Source organism: Salvelinus alpinus, chromosome 13 (assembly GCF_045679555.1).
Source record: "Salvelinus alpinus chromosome 13, SLU_Salpinus.1, whole genome shotgun sequence".
Classification (NCBI taxonomy): domain Eukaryota; kingdom Metazoa; phylum Chordata; class Actinopteri; order Salmoniformes; family Salmonidae; genus Salvelinus; species Salvelinus alpinus.
This window is the reverse complement of record NC_092098.1, coordinates 45,877,340-45,902,068: the sequence shown is the minus strand read 5'-3', so window position 1 is coordinate 45,902,068 and position 24,729 is coordinate 45,877,340. Positions and strand designations below refer to the sequence as shown.

The 24,729-nt window shown below is 44.6% G+C and overlaps 1 protein-coding gene across 5 annotated transcripts in view; it reads right to left on the bottom strand.

Annotated features, from left to right (window-relative positions):
- The window catches only part of LOC139537783 (rho GTPase-activating protein 26-like), a 139,253-nt gene that overhangs the window by 5,207 nt on the left and 109,317 nt on the right, over window positions 1–24,729 (bottom strand). For 2 of the 5 annotated variants that reach the window (XM_071339552.1, XM_071339556.1), the window contains exons 18-23: window positions 24,498–24,657; window positions 22,410–22,557; window positions 21,938–22,181; window positions 4,983–5,018; window positions 3,277–3,387; window positions 1,869–1,960 (exon numbers count right to left, since the gene is read on the bottom strand). In XM_071339552.1, coding sequence (XP_071195653.1) covers window positions 1,869–1,960; window positions 3,277–3,387; window positions 4,983–5,018; window positions 21,938–22,181; window positions 22,410–22,557; window positions 24,498–24,657 — 791 coding nt within the window. Of the gene's footprint in view, window positions 1–1,868; window positions 1,961–3,276; window positions 3,388–4,982; window positions 5,019–21,644; window positions 21,758–21,937; window positions 22,182–22,409; window positions 22,558–24,497; window positions 24,658–24,729 lie in introns of all 5 variants that reach the window. The other 3 variants (XM_071339557.1, XM_071339554.1, XM_071339555.1) reach the window with 3 other exon arrangements.

The following is a 24,729-nucleotide window of genomic DNA, read 5'->3' as shown; positions in this document are numbered from 1 at the left end:
CCCAGATAATCAGACCCTTGACCCAACCAGACATGCACTATAATCCTTCTGCTTCTAAGACAGGCTACACTGGGTTTGGACATTCACACAGTGTATTTCATAAAAACTCAATAACAGTTTTAATCTATAACCTAACTCGCTCAAATGGCTGCTCTGTCTACAGTAAATGTCACACTGATTCGTGAGAGCCAAATTTCCTCCTCAGCTAAACTAGGACTCTATTCAATCTGGAAAGCGTTACAGCGTTACAGCGTTACAGCGTTACAGATTCCGGGATAGAAATGTAAACGTAGTTTCCGATTGAGCGGACATATGCAGCATTTACTGTGACTGCAGTCTCTGATAAAGGTAGAAAATTGGCTTTACATTTCAAACACACTGTAAAACTGAACTTCCTCGATGTGGATTGAACAGAGCCCTTAGTTATCGTTTTAAACAGTATGAAAGTGGTTTTCATTAGGACCGAGAAAAACGGCTTTAACTAAAACAGAGATAGGATTTGGGGCTCTATTCAATCAGCATTGCGGAAGTTCAGCTTAACAGCGTGATTGAAATTTAATGGCGATGTTTCTTGCGTTAACGGAGACTGCTTTCACGGTAAACGCTGCATAAATCGGCACAATCAGAGATGACCTCTTCCATTTTTATTCTATCGCCTAATCTGTAACGCTGAATAGAGCCCTTAGTGTTAAGAGTGGTGAGGTTTCGGGATGATTAAGATAAAGTAACAGTAGGGTCCTGGCCCCTGGAGGTTTGGCTAGGATCAGGTTCCTCCCTGGAGGAGAGAAGAGGTGAGGCAAGGTAATGACAAGCCCCAGCCTGGCCCTCCTCCCTGCTCCTCCTCCTCAACCACACACTGGTACCAGGGAGGACGATGAGGGGAGAGAGGCTTGTCTTAGAAAACCCCTGGCTAATTTCTCATCTGACCAGTATATCATGTATTCAAAAAGTATTCAGACCCCTTGACTTTTTCCACATTTTCTTACATTACAGCCTTATTCTAAAATTAATTAAATAAAAAATGTTCCTCATCAATCTACACACAATACCCCATAATGACAAAGTAAAACAGAAATACCTTAGGATCAAGGGAAAGATGAACGGAGCAAAGTACAGAGAGATCCTTGATGAAAACCTGCTCCAGCGAGCTGAGGACCTCAGACTGGGGCGAAGGTTCACCTTCCAACAGGACAACGACCCTAAGCACACAGCCAAGACAACGCAGGGGTGGCTTCGGGACAAGTCTCTGAATGTCCTTGAGTGGTCCAGACAGAGCCTGGACTTGTACTCGATCTAACATCCCTGTAAAGACCTGAGAATACCTGTGCCGCGACGCTCCCCATCCAACCTGACAGAGCTTGAGAGGATCTGCAGAGAAGAATGGGAGAAACTCCCCAAACACAGGTGTGCTAAGCTTGTAGCGTCATACCCAAGAAGACTCGAGGCTGTAATTGCTGCCAAAGATGTTTCAACAAAGTACTGAGTAAAGGGTCTGAATACTTACAGTATGTAAATGTGATATTTCAGTGTTTTATTTTGAATAAATTAGCTAGTCAAGAGTCAAGAGGTCTGAATACTTTCGGAATGCACTGTATTGTTTTATAATAATAATAGGTCTACCTTCCCACATTTTCCCACCCCTAGACCCTACACCCTCTGCACTTATGGGTATCTGAGAGGATTTGCCAGGTGCAACCAATCTGGTAGTAGCTCCACCTTGCTCTCTGATGGGCTAGCTGGAAGTTTCACCATATTGTTAATACCAACCAAAACTGTTCAGATATCCACAAGTGCACAGGGCGTAGGGTTTATGGGTCCATTTGGTATTGGGACACGGTTATTTAAGAGTCACAGTGATCCGTACTCACCATTTTCAAAGGTGGTCCCTGCGATGAATGAAAGCTCAGAGTGGTGCTCCGCTTTGCAGGCGTAGAGGGCCCTAGCCTGCCTGCCTGGGATGCTACAGAGGGGGAGGGAAAATAACATGTTATAATCCAACTCACTCGGATACCACATTGGGCACTTTGAGTGTCCCACCACTTCTGTCGGGAGCAACGACAGGTGAAGCTCCAACTGTACCAGTGTCTCAAAACATCATCATTGCTCCCATATGGAAAGTCTCTGTGTGCCTATAATTCCCTTTTCCCTAATAGTCATCAACTGTATAAATACATTTATATAGTTTGACAAGGAAGTTTTATTTAAGTCTTATTTATAATGACAGGCTCAGAAGAAGGCTACCTTGGGTGGCAGGTAGCCTAGTGGTTAGAGTGTTGGGCCAGTGACTGAAAGGTTGCTAGATCACTGCCTTGTTCAAGGGCAGAACAACAGATTTTTACCTTGTCAGCTCAGAGATTTGATCTAGCAACCTTTCAGTCACTGGTCCAACACTCTAACCACTAGGCTACCTGCCACCCAAGGTAGCCTTCTTGCTTTACAAGAAGTGTGTCCTTGTAAAGCAAAAAGCCGCAACGAATATGCTATACATCCGACAGATATTTAAACAGCTCCCCTTTAAAGGCCCATGGTTATTCTGAACCTGTCAAAACCTGACTCAAGGTATTTCTAATCTGGAGTTTCTGTCTAAACCTGACTCAAGGTATTTCTAATCCGGAGTATATCTGTCTAGACCTGACTCAAGGTATTTATAATCCGGAGTATATCTGTCTAGACCTGACTCAAGGTATTTATAATCCGGAGTATATCTGTCTAGACCTGACTCAAGGTATTTATAATCCGGAGTATATCTGTCTAGACCTGACTCAAGGTATTTATAATCCGGAGTATATCTGTCTAGACCTGACTCAAGGTATTTATAATCCGGAGTATATCTGTCTAGACCTGCCTGAAGGTATTTATATTATGGAGTTTATCTGAATGCCCTGGCTACATGTATAACAATTTTTGGAAGTCTGATAGACTGGCTGTATCCTGAATCAACCAAAGATGAGCCTGTGATCCACCTTACTTATACCTTTTCACACGACTGAGCCAAGCTGAGCTGAGCTGTACTGCGCTGGCCTGGTTACACATCTGCCGTAGTTGCTGGGAAGGAATAAATTAATCTGAGCTAGTATAGTGCAATTCAAATTGGCGTGATAGTGTGAACAGGGTTCGCCTCTCAGGGTGATCAGGAACTATCTGTCAGTGATCATGCACGGTGGTGGGGGTGGGGCAGAGGGGGTGCAGCAGTGAGGCGGCGCAAAGCTCCAGAATTGGCATTGTGAGTAGGAGGTGCAACCGAAGATGGCGTGTTGGGCGGACGTGGTGACAGACCTGATTGGGGAGGAGTCACTGGAGGTGGAGGAGGCTGGCTGGGGGCTGGAGGGTGCGGAGAACATCGGCCAGGAGGGGGAGCGTGGTGAGGTGGGGCTGGGTGAGGCTGGGCTGAGAGACACACATACACAACATCCACGGTGACTAGACTGTCAGCGACTACATGGAGTGGCTATACTATATCCAGTATCTAGTGGACAGTGGCTCAGTGAGTGCAGGGACGTGAGGCAACCCGTACAGGCTGCATACAGGAATCAGCTGGAACTAAGCATCAGCTGGAACTAAGCATCAGCTGGAACTAAGCATCAGCTAGAACTAAGCATCAGCTAGAACTAAGCATCAACTAGAACTAAGCATCAGCTAGAACTAAGCATCAGCTGGAACTAAGCATCAACTGGAACTAAGCATCAGCTGGAACTAAGCATCAACTAGAACTAAGTATCAGCTGGAACTAAGCATCAGCTAGAACTAAGCATCAGCTAGAACTAAGCATCAGCTGGAACTAAGCATCAACTGGAACTAAGCATCAGCTGGAACTAAGCATCAGCTAGAACTAAGCATCAGCTAGAACTAAGCATCAGCTGGAACTAAGCATCAACTAGAACTAAGTATCAGCTGGAACTAAGCATCAGCTAGAACTAAGCATCAGCTAGAACTAAGCATCAGCTGGAACTAAGCATCAACTGGAACTAAGCATCAACTAGAACTAAGCATCAACTGGAACTAAGCATCAACTGGAACTAAGCATCAACTAGAACTAAGCATCAGCTAGAACTAAGCATCAGCTGGAACTAAGCATCAACTGAAACTAAGCATCAACTAGAACTAAGCATCAGCTAGAACTAAGCATCAACTAGAACTAAGCATCAGCTAGAACTAAGCATCAGCTGGAACTAAGCATCAACTGGAACTAAGCATCAGCTGGAAATAAGCATCAGCTGGAAATAAGCATCAACTAGAACTAAGCATCAACTGGAACTAAGCATCAGCTGGAAATAAGCATCAACTAGAACTAAGTATCAGCTGGAACTAAGCATCAGCTAGAACTAAGCATCAGCTAGAACTAAGCATCAGCTAGAACTAAGCATCAGCTGGAACTAAGCATCAACTAGAACTAAGTATCAGCTGGAACTAAGCATCAGCTAGAACTAAGCATCAGCTAGAACTAAGCATCAACTAGAACTAAGCATCAGCTGGAACTAAGCATCAACTGGAACTAAGCATCAGCTGGAACTAAGCATCAACTGGAACTAAGCATCAGCTGGAACTAAGCATCAACTAGAACTAAGCATCAGCTGGAACTAAGCATCAACTGGAACTAAGCATCAACTGGAACTAAGCATCAGCTGGAACTAAGCATAAACTGGAACTTAGCATCAACTAGAACTAAGCATCAGCTGGAAGTAAGTATCAGCTGGAACTTGGTTGTTCTTTGTTGGCTTCAGACGCAAGTAAACAATGGTAATTCCCATTAGACTAGAGTTGTCATAGTTCGATGACATCTGCGATATAATATATCTGATTGTGAACAAAGATCAGGGTGCATTTGAATTATAGCTCAGTACGTATTGAGTTGGAACTGGTAAGAACGCTAGGTGATTTGTTATTGTGATGGCACAGACATATCTTGGCTGAATTATCTTGTTATTTGTGATAGATTTGTGTCATTGGTTAGTGACGAAAGGGTGTGAAGAACACGTCCATACCTCGTTGGGATACTGGTGCGGCTCTTTGGGTTCAGCCTGGAATCACAATGGAGGAGACTGAGTTAGGCATGCTGCTTCACATTACACTGGAGTGAAGAGGTTATTAATGAGGCATGCTGATGCCTACAGTATATTTAATCATGCATAGGGTCACTGTGCCTCTATGTGCTGTTACTTTTAGAAACAGCCATTAGTGACAACAGTGCAAACCATGAATAATACTTTACACATAGCTAGCTCTGCCTGTTGTAACAACCCCCCACAAACTGACTGGGCCCAATCTGTCACATGAAATACCCCAAGGTGTTCAGATAAATATTTTGTCCTTTTTTTAGGTTTTAAACCAATCTTATGATCTACATCAGATACACCTCTACCTTTGTTTGTCTACAATTTTTAATTCAAAGCAAATGCATCTTATTCTTTCAACACTGCGGCATATATCTCTGCCATTCCCCTGACTAGCAGCAAATCTCTGCTCCTCCTCCCAGAGCGGCACGCTTCGCCTGAGCTGGCTTAATGAAACTGATCCCTTTTCACATCGTCCATCAATCTTGACAACATCATTCAATTACAGTGCGCCAGGCCCAGAGAGCTTTATCAGATGGGGTATCAACACTGCCAGACTAAATAAAGATTACCGTATTACACCTAGTCTGCTACCCCCCTAGGTTACTAAACAGCCTGTAGGCCAAATGTAACGCAGGATATTACTGGTCAGGGCAGGGGGCCTTGTTGCATTAATGAAGAGAACACAGGCAGGGCAAGCGAAATGTCAACACAGTTCTCCTGCAACAGCGTAATCAAATTAAGATCCTACATCTGTAGTGTTTTCCACTACGTCTCCAAGAATTCCACTTTGTAAGAAGGAAAGTCACCTAAGCAGCAGAATTATGAGTAAATCATATTTGTACTCCCAAAGCCTGTAATAACTGTATTACTATGTCATCTGTCTTATGATGTCTGAATGGCTCTTAGCATATTGTTGGTGCGTTTCTCAACCTTTGGAAATACTTAATGTGCCTGAGAATTCTAATTCCATCTGGTTTGTGTTCTTGTCTGCAAAGGGTCAGCTGAATTTAGTACCTCTCTCATTAGAACAATAGGCTACAGATCCGTCACTAATCCATAACTATCATATTGCTGTCCGTGCCTTGTTTTTATGACCTGCTCCCTTCGCTAACCAAGGTTCTAGAATCCTGACCTGAGACAATAAATTCTACAGTTCTGCCAGTCCCCAGAAGTGGATGAACCGGTCCAAGCCTACTTTCTGCTATTTACAATTCTTGAGAGAGACAGCTCTACTGAGAGAGAGGAGAGAGAGACAGAGACTTCCGGCGCCGAAAAGAGATGGCTGCCTCGCTTCGTGTTCCTTGGAAAATATGCAGTATTTTGTTTTTTTACGTGTTATTTCTTACATCGGTACCCCGGGTAATCTTAGGTTTCATTACATACAGTCGGGAGGAACTACTGAATATACGATTAACGTCAACTCATCATCGTTCCTACCAGGAATATGACTTTCCCGAAACGGATCCAGTGTTTTGCCTTCCACACAATACAATGGATCTGATCCCAGCCGGCGACCCTGTGCGACGCCGAAAAAGGGGAAAACGTGGCGGTCTCGTGGTCAGGCTTCGGAGACGGGCACATCGCGCTCCACTCCCTAGCATACTACTCGCCAATGTCCAGTCTCTTGACAATAAGGTTGATGAAATCCGAGCACGGGTAGCATTCCAGAGAGACATCAGGGATTGCAACGTGCTCTGCTTCACGGAAACATGGCTAACTCAAGGGACGCTAACGGAGTCGGTGCAGCCAGCTGGTTTCTTCATGCATCGCGCCGACAGAAACAAACATCTTTCCGGTAAGAAGAGGGGCGGGGGGGTATGCCTTATGATTAACGAGAAGTGGTGTGATCATCATAACAACACACAAGAACTCAAGTCGTTCTGTTCACCTGATCTAGAACTCCTCACAATCAAATGTAGACCGCATTATCTACCAAGGGAATTCTCGTCAATCATAATCACAGCCGTATACATTCCCCCCCAAGCAGACACATCGATGGCCCTGAACGAACTTTATCTGACTCTTTGTAAACTGGAAACCACACACCCTGAGGCTGCATTCATCGTAGCTGGGGATTTTAACAAGGCTAATCTAAAAACAAAACTCCCTAAATTCTATCAGCATATCGATTGTGCTACCAGGGCTGAAAAAACACTAGACCATTGTTATACTAATTTCCGCGACGCTTATAAGGCCCTCCCCCGCCCCCCTTTCGGAAAAGCTGACCACGACTCCATTTTGTTGATTCCAGCCTACAAACAAAAACTCAAACAACAAGCTCCCGCGCTCAGGTCTGTTCAACGCTGGTCCGACCAATCTGAATCCACGCTTCAAGACTGCTTCGATCACGCAGATTGGAATATGTTCCGCATCGCGTCCAACAACAATATTGACGAATATGCTGATTCGGTGAGCGAGTTCATTAGGAAGTGCATTGACGATGTCGTACCCACAGCAACGATAAAAACATTCCCAAACCAGAAACCGTGGATTGACGGCAGCATTCGCGTGAAACTGAAAGCGCGAACCACTGCTTTTAACCAGGGCAAGGTGACCGGAAGCATGACCGAATACAAACAGTGTAGCTATTCTCTCCGCAAGGCAATCAAACAGGCCAAGTCTCAGTACAGAGACAAAATCGAGTCGAAATTCAACAGCTCAGACACAAGAGGTATGTGGCAGGGTCTACAGTCAATCACGGATTACAAAAAGAAAATCCGCCCCGTCGAGGACCAGGATGTCTTGCTCCCAGACAGGCTAAACAACTTTTTTGCCCGCTTTGAGGACAATACAGTGCCACTGACACGGCCCCCTACCAAAACCTGCGGGCTCTCCTTCACTGCAGCCGAGGTGAGTAAAACATTTAAACGTGTTAACCCTCGCAAGGCTGCAGGCCCAGACGGCATTCCCAGCCGCGTCCTCAGAGCATGCGCAGACCAGCTGGCTGGTGTGTTTACGGACATATTCAATCAATCCTTATCCCAGTCTGCTGTTCCCACATGCTTCAAGAGGGCCACCATTGTTCCTGTTCCCAAGAAAGCTAAGGTAACTGAGCTAAACGACTACCGCCCCGTAGCACTCACTTCCGTCATCATGAAGTGCTTTGAGAGACTAGTCAAGGACCATATCACCTCCACCCTACCGGACACCCTAGACCCACTCCAATTTGCTTACCGACCCAATAGGTCCACAGACGACGCAATCGCAACCACACTGCACACTGCCCTAACCCATCTGGACAAGAGGAATACCCATGTGAGAATGCTGTTCATCGATTACAGCTCAGCATTTAACACCATAGTACCCTCCAAACTCGTCATCAAGCTCGAGACCCTGGGTCTCGACCCCGCCCTGTGCAACTGGGTCCTGGACTTCCTGACGGGCCGCCCCCAGGTGGTGAGGGTAGGTAACAACATCTCCACCCCGCTGATCCTCAACACTGGGGCCCCACAAGGGTGCGTTCTGAGCCCTCTCCTGTACTCCCTGTTCACCCACGACTGCGTGGCCATGCACGCCTCCAACTCAATCATCAAGTTTGCGGATGACACTACAGTGGTAGGCTTGATCACCAACAACGACGAGACGGCCTACAGGGAGGAGGTGAGGGCCCTCGGAGTGTGGTGTCAGGAAAATAACCTCATACTCAACGTCAACAAAACAAAGGAGATGATTGTGGACTTCAGGAAACAGCAGAGGGAGCACCCCCCTATCCACATCGACGGGTCAGTAGTGGAGAAGGTGGAAAGTTTTAAGTTCCTCGGTGTACACATCACGGACAAACTGAACTGGTCCACCCACACAGACAGCGTTGTGAAGAAGGCGCAGCAGCGCCTCTTCAACCTCAGGAGGCTGAAGAAATTCGGCTTGTCACCAAAAGCACTCACAAACTTCTACAGATGCACAATCGAGAGCATCCTGTCGGGCTGTATCACCGCCTGGTACGGCAACTGCTCCGCCCACAACCGTAAGGCTCTCCAGAGGGTAGTGAGGTCTGCAGAACGCATCACCAGGGGCAAACTACCTGCCCTCCAGGACACCTACACCACCCGATGTCACAGGAAGGCCATAAAGATCATCAAGGACAACAACCACCCAAGCCACTGCCTGTTCACCCCGCTATCATCCAGAAGGCGAGGTCAGTACAGGTGCATCAAAGCAGGGACCGAGAGACTGAAAAACAGCTTCTATCTCAAGGCCATCAGACTGTTAAACAGCCACCACTAACATTTAGCGGCCGCTGCCAACATACTGACTCAACTCCAGCCACTTTAAAAATGGGAATTGATGGAAATTATGTAAAAATGTACCACTAGCCACTTTAAGCAATGCCACTTAATACAATGTTTACATACCCTACATTACCCATCTCATATGTATATATACTGTACTCTATATCATCTACTGCATCTTGCCATCTTTATGCAATACATGTACCACTAGCCACTTTAAACTATGCCACTTTATGTTTACATACCCTACAGTACTCATCTCATATGTATATACCGTACCCTATACCATCTACTGCATCTGCCATGCCGTTCTGTACCACCACTCATCCATATATCTTTATGTACATATTCTTTATCCCTTTACACTTGTGTGTGTGTGTAAGGTAGTAGTGTGGAATTGTTAGGTTAGATTACTGTTGGTTATTACTGCATTGTCGGAACTAGAAGCACAAGCATTTCGCTACACTCGCATTAACATCTGCTAACCATGTGTATGTGACTAATAAAATTTGATTTGATTAGAGAAAGAGAGGGATGGAGAGAGCGTTAGCTCCTCGAGAGACTGTAGTCGCGGCAGAACTCGCTGCGACTGGCCCTGTTGAGTGATGCCTCTTTGTACAACTGGCTGACTAGGAGAAATGGAAATATTTTGATGACACGTTTTCAAGAACATTTTTGAGGTCTGAGTCACCAGGGATTCTAGTCTTGTGTGTTTTTCTCAGTTGTAATTCAGCCCTATGCTACACCGCCCCTTCTAATAAAACAAAATAGGAAGAAACGATAACAGCTGAGATCCCCAGAGGAAAAGACTGACCCTGCCATGGGGTCATCGCTGAGGCCAAACAAAGGACCTGTAAGTTCCGACTTAACCAAAACAAACAGATGGAACGTTGAAGGGTTTTGTGTTAAATCATCATTTCACCATCTGATAAAATTACAAAGACAGAGAAGACCGAAACGAAACTCAAGGTGCATTAGTAAAAGTCGTATTACTTTCAGAGGCGGTTTTGGATGGCTTGAAATTCTGCCTCTTTCCTGATGTTTCCACTGAGGTCAGGGGTCAAGGTCTTCCTAGAACTTGTAAGTGGTACCAGGGTTACTATTATGAGCTGTGATACTGTTAAACAGCTTATCAGACATACACTGATTGTACAAAACATTAAGAACACCTTCCTAATATTGAGTTGCACCCCACCTCTTTTGCCCTCAGAGCAGACTCAATTAGTTGGGGCATGGACTCTACAAGGTGTCAAAAGCATTCCACATGGATGCTGGCCCATGTTGACTATAATGTGTCTGACAGTTGTGTCAAGTTGGCTGGATGTCCTTTGGGTGATGGACCATTCTTGATACACACAGAAAACTGTGTGAAAAACCGAGCAGCTTTGCTTGTCACAAACCGCTGCACCAAGCAACTACAATCATACCCTGTCTTGCCCATTCACCCTCGGAATGGCACACATACACAATCAAAGTCTCAATTGTCTCAAGGCTTAAAAATCCTTCTTCGACCTGTCCTCCCCTTCATCTAGACTGATTGAAGTGGATTTGTTAACAAATTACATCAATAAGGGATCATGGCTTTCACCTGGATTCACCTGGTCAGTCTATGTCATGGAAAGAGCAGGTGTTCCTAATGTTTTGTTCACTCAGTGTAAAGGTGCCAGCTGTCTCCATTCAGAAAATAACAAATCCTAACTTTTATATAAGTGTTTTTTTTAAGTCAAACAAGTGCTGTGTTAAAATAACTTGTATGCCTGTTCATGGAGCAAACGGTTCACTTTCTAACATCCTGGCTAATCTGAGGAAGTCTTTAGAGGGTAATGGTGGCTATGATTGGCTAATGGCTAGGTTGTCCCAGACAGGACCACTGTCACTTGACATGTCTGAATGGGGGCCTGCCAGCCACCGTGTCCAAGCCAGCTATTAACAACCAGAACGTTCTACAAGCTGAAACAAATAGGCTAGCATTGGTGTGGCAAGTAGCCTAGTGGTTAGAGCGTTGGGCAAGTAACTGAAAGGTTGCTAGATTAAATCCCCAAGCTGACAAGTTAAAAATCTGTCATTGTAAATAAGAATTTGTTCTTAACTGACTTGCCTAATAAAAAAAAATGTAATGAAACCAAGTCACTGTACAGGCTAGCATTGAATGAAACCAAGTCACTGTACAGGCTAGCATTGAATGAAACAAAGTCTCTGTACAGGCTAGCATTGAATGAAACCAAGTCTCTGTACAGGCTAGCATTGAATGAAACCAAGTCACTGTACAGGCTAGCATTGAATGAAACCAAGTCACTGTACAGGCTAGCATTGGATAAAACCAAGTCTCTGTGCAGGCTAGCATTGAATGAAATCAAGTCACTGTACAGGCTAGCATTGAATGAAACCAAGTCTCTGTACAGGCTAGCATTGAATGAAGCCAAGTCTCTGTGCAGGCTAGCATTGAATGAAACCAAGTCACTGTACAGGCTAGCATTGAATGAAACCAAGTCACTGTACAGGCTAGCATTGAATGAAACAAAGTCACTGTACAGGCTAGCATTGAATGAAACCAAGTCACTGTACAGGCTAGCATTGAATGAAACCAAGTCACTGTACAGGCTAGCATTGAATGAAACCAAGTCACTGTACAGGCTAGCATTGAATGAAACAAAGTCTCTGTACAGGCTAGCATTGAATGAAACCAAGTCTCTGTGCAGGCTAGCATTGAATGAAACCAAGTCACTGTACAGGCTAGCATTGAATGAAACCAAGTCACTGTACAGGCTAGCATTGAATGAAACCAAGTCACTGTACAGGCTAGCATTGAATGAAACCAAGTCACTGTACAGGCTAGCATTGAATGAAACCAAGTCACTGTACAGGCTAGCATTGAATGAAACCAAGTCACTGTACAGGCTAGCATTGAATGAAACAAAGTCTCTGTACAGGCTAGCATTGAATGAAACCAAGTCACTGTACAGGCTAGCATTGAATGACACCAAGTCACTGTACAGGCTAGCATTGAATGAAACCAAGTCTCTGTACAGGCTAGCATTGAATGAAACCAAGTCTCTGTACAGGCTAGCATTGAATGAAACCAAGTCACTGTACAGGCTAGCATTGAATGAAACCAAGTCACTGTACAGGCTAGCATTGAATGAAACCAAGTCACTGTACAGGCTAGCATTGAATGAAACCAAGTCACTGTACAGGCTAGCATTGAATGAAACCAAGTCACTGTACAGGCTAGCATTGAATGACACCAAGTCACTGTACAGGCTAGCATTGAATGAAACCAAGTCTCTGTACAGGCTAGCATTGAATGAAACCAAGTCTCTGTACAGGCTAGCATTGAATGAAACCAAGTCACTGTACAGGCTAGCATTGAATGAAACCAAGTCACTGTACAGGCTAGCATTGAATGAAACCAAGTCACTGTACAGGCTAGCATTGAATGAAACCAAGTCACTGTACAGGCTAGCATTGAATGAAACAAAGTCTCTGTACAGGCTAGCATTGAATGAAACAAAGTCACTGTACAGGCTAGCATTGAATGAAACAAAGTCTCTGTACAGGCTAGCATTGAATGAAACCAAGTCTCTGTGCAGGCTAGCATTGAATGAAACCAAGTCACTGTACAGGCTAGCATTGAATGAAACCAAGTCACTGTACAGGCTAGCATTGAATGAAACCAAGTCACTGTACAGGCTAGCATTGAATGAAACCAAGTCACTGTACAGGCTAGCATTGAATGAAACCAAGTCACTGTACAGGCTAGCATTGAATGAAACCAAGTCACTGTACAGGCTAGCATTGAATGAAACAAAGTCTCTGTACAGGCTAGCATTGAATGAAACCAAGTCACTGTACAGGCTAGCATTGAATGACAACCAAGTCTACTGTACAGGCTAGCATTGAATGAAACCAAGTCTCTGTACAGGCTAGCATTGAATGAAACCAAGTCTCTGTACAGGCTAGCATTGAATGAAACCAAGTCACTGTACAGGCTAGCATTGAATGAAACCAAGTCACTGTACAGGCTAGCATTGAATGAAACCAAGTCACTGTACAGGCTAGCATTGAATGAAACCAAGTCACTGTACAGGCTAGCATTGAATGAAACAAAGTCTCTGTACAGGCTAGCATTGAATGAAACAAAGTCTCTGTACAGGCTAGCATTGAATGAAACCAAGTCTCTGTACAGGCTAGCATTGAATGAAACCAAGTCACTGTACAGGCTAGCATTGAATGAAACCAAGTCTCTGTACAGGCTAGCATTGAATGAAACCAAGTCTCTGTACAGGCTAGCATTGAATGAAACCAAGTCTCTGTACAGGCTAGCATTGGATGAAACAAAGTCTCTGTACAGGCTAGCATTGAATGAAACCAAGTCTCTGTACAGGCTAGCATTGAATGAAACAAAGTCTCTGTACAGGCTAGCATTGAATGAAACAAAGTCTCTGTACAGGCTAGCATTGCATGAAACCAAGTCTCTGTACAGGCTAGCATTGAATGAAACCAAGTCTCTGTACAGGCTAGCATTGAATGAAACCAAGTCTCTGTACAGGCTAGCATTGAATGAAACCAAGTCTCTGTACAGGCTAGCATTGAATGAAACCAAGTCTCTGTACAGGCTAGCATTGAATGAAACAAAGTCTCTGTACAGGCTAGCATTGAATGAAACCAAGTCACTGTACAGGCTAGCATTGAATGAAACCAAGTCTCTGTACAGGCTAGCATTGAATGAAACCAAGTCTCTGTACAGGCTAGCATTGAATGAAACCAAGTCACTGTACAGGCTAGCATTGAATGAAACCAAGTCTCTGTACAGGCTAGCATTGAATGAAACCAAGTCTCTGTACAGGCTAGCATTGAATGAAACCAACGTCTCTGTACAGGCTAGCATTGAATGAAACCAAGTCACAGTACAGGCTAGCATTGAATGAAACCAAGTCTCTGTACAGGCTAGCATTGAATGAAACCAACGTCTCTGTGCAGGCTAGCATTGAATGAAACCAAGTCACTGTACAGGATAGCATTGAATGAAACCAAGTCACTGTACAGGCTAGCATTGAATGAAACCAAGTCTCTGTACAGGCTAGCATTGAATGAAACCAAGTCACTGTACAGGCTAGCATTGAATGAAACCAAGTCTCTGTACAGGCTAGCATTGAATGAAACCAAGTCTCTGTACAGGCTAGCATTGAATGAAACCAAGTCTCTGTACAGGCTAGCATTGAATGAAACCAACGTCTCTGTACAGGCTAGCATTGAATGAAACAAAGTCTCTGTACAGGCTAGCATTGAATGAAACCAAGTCTCTGTACAGGCTAGCATTGAATGAAACCAAGTCTCTGTACAGGCTAGCATTGAATGAAACCAAGTCTCTGTTCAGGCTAGCATTGAATGAAACAAAGTCTCTGTACAGGCTAGCATTGAATGAAACCAAGTCACTGTACAGGCTAGCATTGAATGAAACCAAGTCTCTGTACAGGCTAGCATTGAATGAAACCAAGTCACTGTACAGGCTAGCATTGAATGAAACAAAGTCTCTGTACAGGCTAGCATTGAATGAAACCAAGTCTCTGTACAGGCTAGCATTGAATGAAACAAAGTCTCTGTACAGGCTAGCATTGAATGAAACCAAGTCTCTGTACAGGCTAGCATTGAATGAAACCAAGTCTCTGTACAGGCTAGCATTGAATGAAACCAAGTCTCTGTACAGGCTAGCATTGGATGAAACAAAGTCTCTGTACAGGCTAGCATTGAATGAAACCAAGTCTCTGTACAGGCTAGCATTGAATGAAACAAAGTCTCTGTACAGGCTAGCATTGAATGAAACAAAGTCTCTGTACAGGCTAGCATTGCATGAAACAAAGTCTCTGTACAGGCTAGCATTGAATGAAACCAAGTCTCTGTACAGGCTAGCATTGAATGAAACCAAGTCTCTGTACAGGCTAGCATTGAATGAAACCAAGTCTCTGTACAGGCTAGCATTGAATGAAACCAAGTCTCTGTACAGGCTAGCATTGAATGAAACAAAGTCTCTGTACAGGCTAGCATTGAATGAAACCAAGTCACTGTACAGGCTAGCATTGAATGAAACCAAGTCTCTGTACAGGCTAGCATTGAATGAAACCAAGTCTCTGTACAGGCTAGCATTGAATGAAACCAAGTCACTGTACAGGCTAGCATTGAATGAAACCAAGTCTCTGTACAGGCTAGCATTGAATGAAACCAACGTCTCTGTACAGGCTAGCATTGAATGAAACCAAGTCACAGTACAGGCTAGCATTGAATGAAACCAAGTCTCTGTACAGGCTAGCATTGAATGAAACCAAGTCTCTGTACAGGCTAGCATTGAATGAAACCAAGTCTCTGTTCAGGCTAGCATTGAATGAAACAAAGTCTCTGTACAGGCTAGCATTGAATGAAACCAAGTCACTGTACAGGCTAGCATTGAATGAAACCAAGTCTCTGTACAGGCTAGCATTGAATGAAACCAAGTCACTGTACAGGCTAGCATTGAATGAAACAAAGTCTCTGTACAGGCTAGCATTGAATGAAACCAAGTCTCTGTACAGGCTAGCATTGAATGAAACAAAGTCTCTGTACAGGCTAGCATTGAATGAAACCAAGTCTCTGTACAGGCTAGCATTGAATGAAACCAAGTCTCTGTACAGGCTAGCATTGAATGAAACCAAGTCACTGTACAGGCTAGCATTGAATGAAACCAAGTCTCTGTACAGGCTAGCATTGAATGAAACCAAGTCTCTGTACAGGCTAGCATTGAATGAAACCAAGTCTCTGTACAGGCTAGCATTGGATGAAACCAAGTCACTGTACAGGCTAGCATTGAATGAAACCAAGTCTCTGTACAGGCTAGCATTGGATGAAACCAAGTCACTGTACAGGCTAGCATTGAATGAAACCAAGTCTCTGTACAGGCTAGCATTGGATGAAACCAAGTCACTGTACAGGCTAGCATTGAATGAAACCAAGTCTCTGTACAGGCTAGCATTGAATGAAACCAAGTCTCTATACAGGCTAGCATTGAATGAAACCAAGTCACTGTACAGGCTAGCATTGAATGAAACCAAGTCACTGTACAGGCTAGCATTGAATGAAACAAAGTCTCTGTACAGGCTAGCATTGAATGAAACCAAGTCACTGTACAGGCTAGCATTGAATGAAACAAAGTCTCTGTACAGGCTAGCATTGGATGAAACCAAGTCACTGTACAGGCTAGCATTGAATGAAACAAAGTCTCTGTACAGGCTAGCATTGAATGAAACAAAGTCTCTGTACAGGCTAGCATTGAATGAAACCAAGTCTCTGTACAGGCTAGCATTGAATGAAACCAAGTCTCTGTACAGGCTAGCATTGAATGAAACAAAGTCACTGTACAGGCTAGCATTGAATGAAACCAAGCCAGAAGGTCTCCCCTGCTTCCCCCTGAGAGTTCTGCTCTCCCTCGCTCCCCAACACGTTTCAGATAATCAGCACGGGGAGTTAAATAAACACTTGTAATATGAGTCAGTTTTCTGCTGTAAAAAAGCCGCATCACTGTTAAAATCTGACCTTCAACTCATAAAGCATAGTTGGTCCATGACAAGCCCATTAATGACTTAGTCAGCTGTTTTATGGCCTTTCACTGCATGTCAGTACTGAGTAGATGAACTCTTGGCTTACCAAACCACTGTATTTGCTTTCTGAGAGGAAATCTTGCTTTTAACCTATTTTTTAAAGCTAAATAACTGGTTGTTGTCAAACCATCAAATTGCTTGTGAAGGTTTGATTAAAAGAAAACTCCTAAAAGGCTCGTTTGCGGTGGCATTTGGGCATGGCATTTAGGAGTACTTATCTTTCTAGATTTGTATTTATTTAAATGCATTTGGGTCCATTTTCCCATTCTAAATCAATGAATATGCCATTATGATAACATTTTGTCACCAGTAGGAGTAGTAACACCAATGAGACAAGTTTGGTTATTTAGGATTTTTTAAATCGAGGCAACAGATGCTGAAATCTAATGTCATTAACCCTTTTAAAATGATTTACTAAAGTGATATAATTAATAATTTTGCTCACAATGTAATTTCCTTCATTTAAATTGACTAAAACTAAGTGACACTTTGGATTCAGACACACCACATGATCAATGGAATCCTCAAATAAACCATTTTGTGAACGCACCCACAGATTGTTTTGAGGAGATGGGGAAACTCCATTGGAATTGTATTTACGCCCATTGTGTATATTGCCCATGCGTCGTCAATGGGCCGTACAGTTCATTCTGGGACAAGGAAAGCTCTCCTTCAAGGAGTGAATGCGAGTCAATTGTGCGCAAGCTCAAAAACCCAACATCAGCATGAATTTCGTGACCAAGGAGTACAACATTACAAATATTTTCTGAGATGTGAGATTATTAACTTGTTTTCTGTAATATCGTATAGCTTTGGAATCGTGACATTACATACTTTTGAGGAAAATAGGCATGTTTCTCGACTCATACCCTGACTTTGAGAAGGGATTGCGTGACGATTAGCTTAGCAACTGCATGACACAGCATGACAATGTGAATGTGATTGGCCAACAGTCTGCTGGGTGGGGGGGTGTTATACGTTTCTCCATTCATTGCCCCATGGGATTCCTATCTCCTCCTTTCTCTAATATCTCTGATGCACTATTTTGTGAATGTGCCATGTTGTGAATGTGCCATGTTGTGAATGTGCCATGTTGTGAATGTGCCATGTTGTGAATGTGCCATGTTGTGAATGTGCCATGTTGTGAATACTCCATGTTGTGAATACACCATGTTGTGAATGTGCCATGTTGTGAATACTCCATGTTGTGAATGCGGCATGTTGTGAATGCACCATTTTGTGAATGTGCCATGTTGTGAATACTCCATGTTGTGAATGCGGCATGTTGTGAATGCACCATTTTGTGAATGTGCCATGTTGTGAATACTCCATGTTGTGAATACACCATGTTGTGAATGCACCATGTTGTGAATGCACCATGTTGTGAATGTGCCATGTTGTGAATGCACCATGTTGTGAATACTCCATGTTGTGAATACTCCATGTTGTGAATACACCATGTTGTGAATGTGCCATGTTGTGAATGTGCCATGTTGTGAATGTGCCATGTTGTGAATGTGCCATGTTGTGAATGCACCATTTTGTGAATACGCCATGTTGTGAATGTGCCATGTTGTGAATGCACCATTTTGTGAATGTGCCATGTTGTGAATGTGCCATGTTGTGAATGTGCCATGTTGTGAATGTGCCATGTTGTGATTGCGCCATATTGTGAATGTGCCATGTTGTGAATGTGCCATGTTGTGAATGTGCCATGTTGTGAATGTGCCATGTTGTGAATACACCATGTTGTGAATGCGCCATGTTGTGAATGCGCCATGTTGTGAATGCGCCATGTTGTGAATGTGCCATGTTGTGAATACACCATGTTGTGAATACACCATGTTGTGAATGCGCCATGTTGTGAATACGCCATGTTGTGAATGTGCCATGTTGTGAATGTGCCATGTTGTGAATACTCCATGTTGTGAATGCGCTATGTGCCATGTTGTGAATGTGCCATGTTGTGAATACACCATGTTGTGAATGTGCCATGTTGTGAATACACCATGTTGTGAATACTCCATGTTGTGAATGCACCATTTTGTGAATGTGCCATGTTGTGAATGTGCCATGTTGTGAATACTCCATGTTGTGAATACACCATGTTGTGAATACACCATGTTGTGAATGTGCCATGTTGTGAATGTGCCATGTTGTGAATACACCATGTTGTGAATACACCATGTTGTGAGTACACCATGTTGTGAATGTGCCATGTTGTGAATGTGCCATGTTGTGAATGCACCATTTTGTGAATACGCCATGTTGTGAATGTGCCATGTTGTGAATGTGCCATTTTGTGAATGTGCCATGTTGTGAATGTGCCATGTTGTGAATGTGCCATGTTGTGAATGCGCCATGTTGTGAATGTGCCATGTTGTGAATGCGCCATGTTGTGAATGTGCCATGTTGTGAATACACCATGTTGTGAATGCGCCATGTTGTGAATACACCATTTTGTGAATGTGCCATGTTGTGAATGTGCCATGTTGTGAATACTCCATGTTGTGAATGTGCCATGTTGTGAATACACCATGTAGTGAATGTGCCATGTTGTGAATGTGCCATGTTGTGAATACACCATGTTGTGAATGTGCCATGTTGTGAATACACCATGTTGTGAATACTCCATGTTGTGAATGCGGCATGTTGTGAATGCACCATTTTGTGAATGTGCCATGTTGTGAATGTGCCATGTTGTGAATACACCATGTTGTGAATGTGCCATGTTGTGAATGTGCCATGTTGTGAATACTCCATGTTGTGAATGCGGCATGTTGTGAATGCACCATTTTGTGAATGTGCCATGTTGTGAATGTGCCATGTTGTGAATACACCATGTTGTGAATGTGCCATGTTGTGAATGTGCCATGTTGTGAATACTCCATGTTGTGAATGTGCCATGTTGTGAATACACCATGTTGTGAATACTCCATGTTGTGAATGTGCCATGTTGTGAATGTGCCATGTTGTGAATGTGCCATGTTGTGAATACACCATGTTGTGAATGTGCCATGTTGTGAATACACCATGTTGTGAATACTCCATGTTGTGAATGCACCATTTTGTGAATGTGCCATGTTGTGAATGTGCCATGTTGTGAATACTCCATGTTGTGAATACTCCATGTTGTGAATACTCCATGTTGTGAATGCGGCATGTTGTGAATGCACCATTTTGTGAATGTGCCATGTTGTGAATGTGCCATGTTGTGAATGCGGCATGTTGTGAATGCACCATTTTGTGAATGTGCCATGTTGTGAATGTGCCATGTTGTGAATACTCCATGTTGTGAATACTCCATGTTGTGAATGTGCCATGTTGTCGTTAAAACTACGATCCATTATGACCCATTATCAGACCCCTGTTCAGGATTGCTGCTAGCGTCAGCGGAGAAACATACTGACAACACGATGTCTCTCTCTCCATCTCTTGTCCTACATTTTATATTGGAGGGAATTAAGTGTGTTCCAAAAGGCCATCAGCTTGTGGCTCAAAATCAATTTCTTATTCAATCTGCTGTGTCCACTTCCTGTTCTGAGAGAGGGGGGGGGATTAAGGAGGAGAGAGAGAGGGAGAAAGAGAGAGAGAAAGGGATAGAGAGAGAGCAAGGAAGGGAGGGAGGGACAGAGAGAGAGAGGGGGGAGAGGGAGAAAGAGAGAGGGAGGAAGAGAAAGAGAGAGACAGAGAGAGAGAAGTGGAGGGAGAACAGGAGAGGGAGGAAGAGAGACAGAGAGAGAGAGGGAGAAAGAGATAGAGACAGAGAGAGAGAGTGATAGAGAGAAAGAGCGAGAGAGAGAAGGAGGGAGAGAGAGAGGGAGAAAGAGATAGAGAGACAGAGAGAGAGAGTGATAGAGAGAAAGAGCAAGAGAGAGAGGAGGGAGAGAGAGAGAGTGATAGAGAGAAGGAGGGAGAGAGAGAGAGGATCACACTGCAAATGGACCCATTCTCCTCAGTACCAACACCTCCAAACATGACCTTAAGGGAAAGAAAATACATGAGAACAGAGCTCTGAAGATGAGACATAATCAATGGGAGAGCAAGCGCGAAAGAAGGAGTATGAGAGAGACAGAATTGAGTATAGCCTATTTCTGTGGTTTTGGAGAGGCAGCCTTTGAGAACACATCTCGCTTCTCCCAGTGAGTTAAATTACTTTTGTCAACCCTCAAGAGATTTCACAAGGTAAGATCATATTCCATCAAAGATGTCTTCTATCAACACTCGGGGGAGTATTATGTCAATGCAAAGGTGAAGAAAGAGACCGAGAGGAGGGTGAAGAGAGAGACAGAGAGGAGGGTGAAGAAAGAGACAAAGAGGAGGGTGAAGAAAGAGACAGAGAGGAGGGTGAAGAAAGAGACAGAGAGGAGGGTGAAGAGAGAGACAGAGAGGAGGGTGAAGAGAGAGACAGAGAGGAGGGTGAAGAGAGAGACAGAGAAGAGGGTGAAGAAAGAGAGAGGAGGGTGAAGAAAGAGACAGAGAGGAGGGTGAAGAAAGAGACAGAGAGGAGGGTGAAGAAAGAGACCGAGAGGAGGGTGAAGAAAGAGACAGAGAGGAGGGTGAAGAGAGAGAGGAGGGTGAAGAGAGACAGAGAAGAGGGTGAAGAAAGAGACAGAGAGGGGGGTGAAGAAAGAGACCGAGAGGAGGGTGAAGAAAGAGACCGAGAGGAGGGTGAAGAAAGAGACCGAGAGGAGGGTGAAGAAAGAGACCGAGAGGAGGGTGAAGAAAGAGACAGAGAGGAGGGTGAAGAAAGAGACAGAGAGGAGGGTGAAGAGAGAGAGGAGGGTGAAGAGAGAGACAGAGAGGAGGGTGAAGAAAGAGACAGAGAGGAGGGTGAAGAGAGAGAGGAGGGTGAAGAGAGAGACAGAGAGGAGGGTGAAGAAAGAGAGGAGGGTGAAGAAATAGAGAGGAGTGTGAAGAAAGAGACGGAAAGGAGGGTGAAGAAAGACACAAAGAGTACAGTGAAGAAAGAGAGTGTGCGTGCGTACAAACGCGTTTGCAGGCTTGCTGATGTATGTGTACTCACAGTGAGTTTGGGCGGCTCTGTGAGTTCTGCCTGGCAGTCAGGCCCCTGTCCTGGTCTCCGTCAGTGCTGGTCAGGCTGTTGCGTGGGGTCAAGCTGTGGCCGTGGCTGCCACTGCTGTTATGGTTGACCGCTGCTGAGGAGGAGGGGGTGGCTGAAGGGTTGTTGTGGGGGGCCTTGGCCTGGGCTGGCTGCGGCTGCTGGAGCTCTAGAGTAGAGTTCACTACCACACTGTTCCTCTCCTCCACTACATAACAGCAATAAGAGGAGGAGGATATTTAAGATTGGTGATCAACGTGTCAGCCGCCAACGCAAATGCTCTCAATAGATTTTTTTTTTTACATTTGAAAAGGAGAAGAAAGTAATTTAAATCAAGAAGGATGAACAAATCTCAGGCAATTTGGATGTCTCCTGTCCTGACTGACACTGAACATTAGGAAGGGTGTGTGGGATGAAGAGAGACTGTTGTGCCCACCTTTCTGGGAGTGTGTGGGTGTGTGGAAGAGGGTGAGGGGTCTCTCGCTGCAGGACGGGGCCTTGCTCTCCGTGCTCCTCCTCCGCGGCTGCAGGTTGAGCTGTAGGTTGGCCGGGCCACCTCCCGGAACTGGCATGTCCTTGAATATCTGCACACACAGCACTGGCACAATCAACCTTCCCATACTGTACACTGACTACAGGTACCCACCCATGGCTAAATAAACTTACTCACACAACTAAACATTTAGTTTGACAATGAAATTGTAGGTCCTTTGTGAGAAGAGAGGAAATGGTATTACAATTTACAGATACACTACATGGCCTAAAGTATGTGGACACCTGCTCGTCGAACATCTCATTCAAAAATCAATGGGCATTAACATGGAGTTGGTCCCCCCTTTGCTGCCATAACAGCCTCCACTCTTCTGGGAAGGCTTTCCACTAGATGTTGGAACATTGCTGCGGGGACTTGCTTCCATTCAGCCGCAAGGGCATTAGCGAGGTCAAGCACTGATGTTGGGCGATTAGGCCTGACTTGCAGTCGGCGTTCCAACTTATCCCAAAGGTGTTCGATGGGGTTGAGGTCAGGGATCTGTGCAGGCCAGGAAAGTTCTTTCACACCGATCTCGACAAGTCATTTCTGTATGGACCTCGCTTTGTGCATGCAGCAATGTCATGCTGAAACCAGAAAAGGCCTTCCCCAAACTGTTGCCACAAAATTGGAAGCACAGATTCATCTAGAATGTCATTGTATGCCGTAGTGTTAGGTCCAGTGAAGGGAAGTCTTAAGGGGTCGAGCCCGAACCATGAAAAACAGCCCCAGACCATTATTACTCCTCCTCCACCAAACTTTACAGTTGGCACTATGCATTCGGGCAGGTAGCGTTCTCCTGGCTCATCCAAACCCAGATTCGTCCGTCGAACTGCCAGATGGTGAAGCGTGATTCATCACTCCAGAGAACGCGTTTCCCTGCTCCAGTGTCCAATGGCGGCGAGCTTTACACCACTCCAGTCGAAGCTTGGCATTGCACATGGTGATCTTAGGCTTGTGTGCGGCTGCTCGGCCATGGAAACACATTTCATGAAGCTTCCGGCAAACAGTTCTTGCTCTGACGTTGCTTCCAGAGGCAGTTTGGAACTCGGTAGTGAGTGTTGCAACCGAGGAGAGACAATTTATGCGCGCCACGCACATCAGCACTTGGTGGTCCCGTTCTGTGAGGTTGTGTGGCCTACCACTTCGCGGCTGAGCCGTTATTGCTCCTAGATGTTTCCACTTTACAATAACATCACTTACAGTTGACCGGGGAAGCTGCTAGCAGGGCAGAAATGTAACTAATTGACTTGGAAAGGTGGCATCCTACACTATATATACAGAAGTATGTGAACACACCTTCAAATTAGTGGATACGGCTATTTCAGCCACACCCATTGCTGACAGGTGTATACAATCGAGCACACAGCCATGCAATCTCCATAGACAAACATTGGCAGTAGAATGGCCTTACTGAAGAGCTCATTGACTTTCAACGTGGCACCGTCATAGGACGTCCATGATTTTGGAATGATATGTTCGACGAGTCGATGTCCATATACTTTTGGGGATGTAGTGTATGACGGTGCCACGTTGAAAGTCACTGAGCTCTTCAGTAAGGGAGTGGGTGTCCACATACTTAATACCATGCCACTCTCATAATGCTTCAGGTATTCAGAAATGTTATCAGCATTATGACAAGGATGCTTCTTTTCCCAACACTGTGTCTGGCAGCCTCCATTCCTCTGACAACATTCCATTCAGATAATTAAATCAAAAGTCTGGGGCAGATGAATCTCAGAATCAATCGCTGCTCAAGTAAAAGTGGATCATTAGTTTTCACAGACACACTTAGTGATAAATACTCCTCCACCCTGGCTAACCAGATTACAGCTCTGGTCTCTCCCTCCCTCCCTCCAACGGCCCCATTATCCGCCAGGGGCCAATGTGGGACTTGGAGACTAACCCTGTCATCCAGGTAAGAGAGATAAGATAAGGTGTTGGATTGTTTTGAACAGAACTTCTCTCTTTGAGATCCCTCAGTGACTGACTCACCCTCTCGTGGTTCTCGATGAGGATCTCCACCACGATGTTCTGGAACTTGATGTCCATGATGGCTGCCACAGTCTCTTCCTGCGGCCTCAGCAGAGTGGGGCCGAACACCACCCCCAGGTTGGCCACAGTCATCAGGTTCTGCTGGTGGTGACTGGCCACACTGGGGGGGGTCGTGAGGTAAGGGTGGGGGGGGAGCGAGGAAAGATGTGTGAGAGACTTTACATTTACATTT